Source organism: Gossypium arboreum, chromosome 1 (genome assembly GCF_025698485.1).
Source record: "Gossypium arboreum isolate Shixiya-1 chromosome 1, ASM2569848v2, whole genome shotgun sequence".
In the NCBI taxonomy this organism is placed as follows: domain Eukaryota; kingdom Viridiplantae; phylum Streptophyta; class Magnoliopsida; order Malvales; family Malvaceae; genus Gossypium; species Gossypium arboreum.
This window is the reverse complement of record NC_069070.1, coordinates 117660936-117667626: the sequence shown is the minus strand read 5'-3', so window position 1 is coordinate 117667626 and position 6691 is coordinate 117660936. Positions and strand designations below refer to the sequence as shown.

At 34.8% G+C, this 6691-nt stretch overlaps 1 protein-coding gene across 5 annotated transcripts; it reads right to left on the bottom strand.

The window, feature by feature from the left end:
• Positions 1–285: 285 nt before the first annotated feature.
• On the bottom strand, positions 286–5295 carry LOC108483171 (uncharacterized). Of its 5 annotated transcripts, none has more exons than XR_001871019.2 (8): positions 5068–5211; positions 3674–4031; positions 2989–3216; positions 2459–2813; positions 2249–2376; positions 1964–2099; positions 801–1093; positions 286–698 (listed from the first exon to the last, which is right to left on the bottom strand). XR_001871019.2 is itself a non-coding variant. In XM_017786415.2 (7 exons), the coding sequence occupies exons 2-7, from the start codon at positions 4015–4017 to the stop codon at positions 854–856; spliced, it is 1431 nt and encodes a 476-aa protein (XP_017641904.1). In that variant the 5' UTR covers positions 4018–4031; positions 5068–5295; the 3' UTR covers positions 361–853. The 5 variants fall into 5 exon arrangements, 3 of the variants coding, with proteins under 3 accessions (XP_017641904.1, XP_017641905.1, XP_052887007.1); XR_008285884.1 differs by having other exon boundaries at positions 5045–5186; XM_017786415.2 differs by having other exon boundaries at positions 361–1093; positions 5068–5295.
• Between the last annotated feature and the right edge of the window lie 1396 nt (positions 5296–6691).

Sequence of the window (6691 nt, the reverse complement as noted above, 5' to 3'; positions counted from 1 at the left end):
CTGTAGCAAGATATAAATAATAGAAAATTACTTAATACATTAAAGATAAAAATGAAATAATTCAACCGATGACCTATAAAATAGGTTGCACCCATGGAATTGGAGGGTAGTAGATCCTGGAAATCCAGTCGGTTTCATTACCCATTTTGTTGGTTCATATGATGGAAATTAAACTCAATATTCATCGTAAATCTTTCTATCTAACCTGTTAGTCCAGTCTAAACTAGGATGATGCAAAATGGGAAATGAAAGAAAGAATGCAAATTTTGGCCTACTTCCTTTCCATTTTTCATCAAACATATTGCATTACTGCAAATTATAACCAAAACGAAGGATAAAGATCACTTTCCACATCTCAAGTTTACCATATAAGAACTAAAGCAGATTAGTCTTGGAATTCCTAAATAAATCAATGTCTGTAGCAAGATATATAAGATAAGTTCACCATGCTATTGCTTCGAGCCATGAGACAAAACACAGAACTAATACCAGGCTGTTTAAACTGATGGTTGATAGAGTTTTAACATTTGAACCTATCACACTCCAAGGCAAAGTTCTAAAGGCTCTCCTCAAGCAACTAAAGATACACAAGATATAAGAGGCGTTGTCATTGCGTGTGCGTCCAACCATAGAACAAACTTATATATTGCGAGGTATACTAGACAAAAGCAGCACTGATTTCAGGCAATACCCTTTTTCTGTAATTTCTCAAAACAAAATGTGTAAACAAAACATATTGAACTAACTAAATTGTAAACTCTTTTGTCAAAAGTAGGCCTGAAATGAATCCCTCAGCTTACCCAAAATTGCGAAAGCTAAGAAGCACAAGCATCCCTCCAGTCAAAGCCTAAGCTCACAGTCCAAAGAAGCCAAGCTCACTGGCCTTCTCCTTCTCAAAAGTCTCAAAATACTGATAGATGATTGTGACTGCGAGAAGAATACCCGTCCCTGACCCAATTGCTCCCATAAGATCAGCCAATACTGTGAGTGCACCAATGCACATGCCTCCGAATGCAGCAGCTGTGGGAATGTAACGGTTTAGCTCTTTCTGTAAGCTTCCCTCACGATGGCCAGGCATAACCATTTGTTGTTCCTGCAAAATAGCAGAAGAAAATGATTCATAAAATTTCCGATGATGCCTAATGCTCCCTCAGCTGATGATCTACATGCACAGCTTTACTCATAACTTTGGTATCACAGCTTAAACCTTCGATGTTTAAGGAAAAACTAAAAGAACCATAGGGGGAAGCATGCACATCCAAATATTGAACTAGAGTCCACGTAGTATATAGATATCAATCATATAAAATTGACAATTACAACACCACTGAGGTGTAAAATACCTCCAAACAAATACTTGACTATGTAATTTAAAGAATATTCAGGAATGATATGATACTTTTTAAATAATCTAACATAAAATAAAAGTTGCTCAGAAGCATAGATGGTGTTGATAGTGACCAAGGATACGGGTGATGTATAAAATTTTTCAGGTATGATGTGGACATTTCAGTCCTTCCCAATTTTTGGATTCCTTAGTTGGCAAGCTGGATATAGGTAATAGGGGTTTGGCTCTAGGCGGGACATGGGTTGCTAATTGATGGAAGAGTTGAGGTGGGTTCAACTTATGCATTCTAGTATCTTTTGGTTTACATAAAAAATATCTTATGTTATATCCATCTACTAAGTTACTAGCTATATCAGTTTTGATTTACCATAAAAATACATTATCTCATGAAAAGAGAAATACAACAAAGTGCAGATTTCATATTAGGTATAACTATAATTGTAGTGTTTTGATCAAATAAAACAAGGTAGGATAAATATGCTTTCTGCAAAAAGGGTTACTTCGAGTTTTTAGCCCATAAGTAAAACCAAAACATGAAATTGCACAGTGAAAACACAAGTCAGTCTACAGAAACAAAGTAAATCTAAAGACAGATTTTTAGAGAAGATCACATACCCTGAGCTGCTTGGCAACATCTCTAGCAGATGACCCTGAGACTTCAATCCAAGTTTTTGAGAACAATGCACATGCTGATAACATAAACACAAGATAGAACAACGCATGGAAAGGATTGGCAGCCATCTCAGCTAAGCTGCAAGACATTATAGCTAGGAATGTCAGCATAAGTTGATAAGGAAGATTCCCAAATTACATAGTTATTGACTTAACCAACTAAAGTGTTAGCAGTAGAGACCAAGCTGGAGAAAATAATTGCTCGAAAATAGGAAAGGTTCAAATCACCTTGATGGTGCAGTGATATAATATGCAAGGCCACCAACAGGAATGGATTGACCATTTGAATATTCAGACTCCTTCCACTTGCCCAAGAGATTCACAAAAAAATTTCCACTGTACCTTCTGTACAGTAACTGCAGAGGGACACATGATTAGATGCATTATATTAGAAGGCAACAGATATGGATACTCATGTAAACAAGTAAACTCCACTACCTGAGAGATGAAGTAAAGGTTTGAAACAAGAGCAGAATGTAGAATGATGGGCATGTTAGAGGTGTAGAACAGCTTGATAGGATATGAACCCTGCTGTCCACGGGCATTCTTTGACCTCACGGGCAAAACCACACGGAACCCTTGGAAGTAGATAACAATTAGAAAAATCAAGACTGTAGCAAGCAAATTTGTCACGTTTGGTAGATTCTGTCGATAAAAGGCTTCTCGGAGAGCACGAATCTTGTTTTCTCGAGTTAAAAGATTATGGACAAATGCAATAACAGCTCCTTCAAACTCAGCACCTCTGCCACTGTTAATTGTCGTGGGGCTAAATGCCTTCCAGATTATGTTTTCACTGCAACTCAATCAAACCTCTTTTTAGTGCTAGCAATTGTAATTCTACCAATGGTTACGTCATGGAACCACAAACTCTGCTATATAATATTAGTGGTAAGACAATAAGAATCCTTAGCAACTTCTTTAGTAGATTAAGAAAGCACAGATAAAAATAAAAAGCTACAAATGCTCACCAGATATTTGTTGCTATGAAGAGGGAAATTCCAGAACCGAGACCATATCCTTTCTGAAGAAGTTCATCCAGACATATGACGATGATACCAGCAAAGCAAAGCTGAAGGATGATGAGAATGGCATTTCCTACTCCAAGCTGGCCGACGCTACCATACATCCCAGAGAGAACATAGGCAACTGCCTCACCAATAGCTATCAAGATACCCAACAATTTTTGGGCACCATTTCTGGAAAGAAAGAGTACTCATCATACAAAATTATACATCTTGGAAACTAAAGAAGCAATTTGCAGCTTAAAGAAAATATAAAGCCACCTGATGATTGCTTAGCAAAAACTCAAAGAGGTAAAGCATGAACACAGGTGTAAGCATGCATGAGCAATGCAAACCAAAAGAAGCTCCCCTGCATGGAAACAATATTACATGTTCCAAGAAACTATCACAATAGCATTTTACAGCACAACCATGAAGGGAAAAAAAAATTCAAGCTGCTACCCTAGCAAAATTACTGATTCCACAGTCTGACAACCAATAACATTAAAAGTCTAATGGAACACATGAAGCCATCCAATATTGAGCAACAGAAAGCCAGCAACAAAAAATAGCCGATCTTCATTCAGTGACTATAGTTACTTGAATAATGTAAAAGACAGAATCATAGTTTACACCCTTGAAAGATACTTACAGAAGGGCACGATCTTCGCGGACATTGTTGTCCACTTCAATGATTTTAGAACCAGCAAGAAGTTGTATCACCAGTCCAGACGTCACAATGGGAGTGATTCCAAGTTCCATGACAGTCCCACGATTTGAGGCAAGAATAACACGCATCCAATAGAATGGATCTGCACCAGTAGTAGAATGTATGCCATACAGAGGGAGCTGGCTACAAACCAAGAAGATGAAAAGAGAGATCACAGTGTATATGACCTTCTCTCTGAAGGGAACTTTCTTGTCAGCACTCTGAACTTCAGGCAGAAATGAAAGAAACGGTCTTACAAGATGAAGCACTCTAAACCCACCCCCCATCTTGTTTTATTCAACTGTAAAAAAAAAAAAATAATAATTTGGACCAACAATTTAGAGATATAAATAAGTTGATAAAAATGATAGAATACGGCTCTAGTAGTCGTAGCAAAATACAACACTTGCACCAAAAGAACTGTCACAGATGGACTGATGGAGTTTATAGTTCTAACTCTTCAAGCAATGAATCACAAAAAAAGAAAAAACAGAAATGATATGGATGATTTCTAACCCTATAAAATCATCATTAAGGGCAAGTGCCTGTTAAAACTGAACAACATTGTCAAAAATCTCAAAGTAGAAGAGTTTCTAACAAGACAACAACGGAGAAGTTAAAGCACTCTAGCAAAGTTTACTCTAGTTGGAAACAGAAAAGAGAAAGATTCAAATACTGCTGACAAAACCTCATCTTTGATTACTCATTTCTTAAATCCATAAAAACAAATTTCTCCTCTCAATTTTATTTGAAAGAAACAAGTTTTCAGAGTTGAAACGAACCTCAAAACAGAAAAAATCCGCAACTAAATTGAAGGACCGAGCCTCTCCAATTATTTCCAATAAACTTCAATGAATTCATCAACATCTTTACCTAAACGAGAGGTAACAACCGATCTAAAGGTTCCCCAAGTAGATTAACCTAAATTCCTAAAGGATATTTATTCAAAATAAAAAATCATAATGGATGCACGGGGAAGAAAATATAGGTTTGAAAAACACTAAAGGGGATCTAAACTCAGAAAACTGAGTCAAATCACCACTTCCTTAAAACAATTCATCCTTAAATTAGCAAAAAATAATCCAATTTTCAGTGAACATTACATTAAAAATAAATTTCGTCAAGATTCACAAAACCCTAATCAATATCCATCAGCAAATCAAATCTTTAAAACAGACACAAAGCACGATTCAAATATCATTAAAGAAAGCTAAAAAAAAAAAAAAACAAAGTAAGACAATAATTACGAATTGGAAATCATAATCATCATCATCATCATCAAAGATCTAAAAATGGAAAGGAGATGAACCGTACGCACTGGAAAGCCGGAACCGTACCGTATAGAGTAGGTGAATTCTGAGGAGGAACTGTATGTGGTTTGGCTGGGTTTTAAGAGTCCCTTCCGTAAACTGCTCCGTTTTTTCTGCTCTGGTAGATAAACTTCTCCGTTTTTCAAATCTTAAATAGAGACACGACGTCGGGCAAATGAGGACAAGACACGTGGGTTGTGAGAGTGACGTGGATAAGGAGACGGCAAGTTTGACCGGGGATTGCTGTCATATCTGTCAACGGGGGTACTACTTGGCACGACCATCCATTTCTGGATAATATGATTAGAGTTGATCATGGGCCGGGTGGCCCGGCCTGAAGGTTCGTCCGAAAAATAGAAGGGTTTGGGTAAAAATATAGGCTTGAAAAATGGATTTGGGCAAAAAAACGAGACCCGTTTAGAAAACAGGCCGGGCCTCGGGTAAGAGTTTTTTAGCCCGGGCCCGGCCCAATTATATATTAATATATATATATTTTTATTTTTTAAATTATTTTAAATTTTAATATAACTATTTTTATTATATTGTTAATTTGTGTATTGTTTTAAGAATTGTTTTAGTATTATTTTATTTGTTTTAATATTTGTTTTTATGTTTTTAAATATATTTGATTTATTATATTTTTAAATTTTTTTATTTAATAAAATAAGAAAAAAAATTAATATGGGCCGGGCCGGGCCGGGCTCAGACTTAGTAATTTTATTTCGGGCCGGGCTTGGACAAAATTTTAGGCCCATATTTCGGGTCGGGCCGGACCTGAGCCTAGTAGACTGGCCTAAAATTTTATCTTGGCCCGGCCCGACCCGAACTCGGCCCGGCCCGGCCCATGATCACCTCTAAATATGACCCCAAATTGGGATTTTTTTGTTAAACGAATTTTGAGATATGAATTTAAACTAAAAACGTGTGAAGCTCGATTCGGAATTTGAGATGATTTTGAAAAAAAATTTAGATTTATAAAATGGATATAGATAAAAATAAGTTTATTTAAAAATATGAGATGTGCTTAGACTTAAATATTCAATGTTCGATCTCGAATCAATCGACTTGTTTTTAAATTTATAATATTTTATATTATATTATTTTTATGTATTGTGTAATTGAGAACACATTAAAAAATAAACCTATACTAAATATATAATGCTACTCTAATGTAAATATTAAAATAACTATATAAAATTTTAATAAATAAAAATATATAAAATTATTAAATATTAAAATAAAAAATATAAATACATTTTTAAAGAAATTTAAAAGATAATATGAGCGGTCTAAAATGAACTTAAGTTTATCTTTACAAATATGAGTTAGTTTGGGAAAATTTTTAGGTCTATATTTTAATTTGGGCTAGACTTAAATAAATATAAAGCATGTTAATATTATATTTAGGCTACATTCACTATTTGGTCGAAATGAATTCATGTGTTATAGGGATTAGAGATAAAATTTTAAAATAAAAATAAAATTCAAGTTAAATATTTTGTATCAAAATGGTTTAAATTGATTTTTAAAACTTTTATTTGACAAAGAAGGTAAAAGAGATTAAATTGACTTTATTAATATTTATAAAGGACTAAAGTTAGAATTATACCATTGAACAAAAAATGGTCAATCTCATTGCCCCTATTCCATC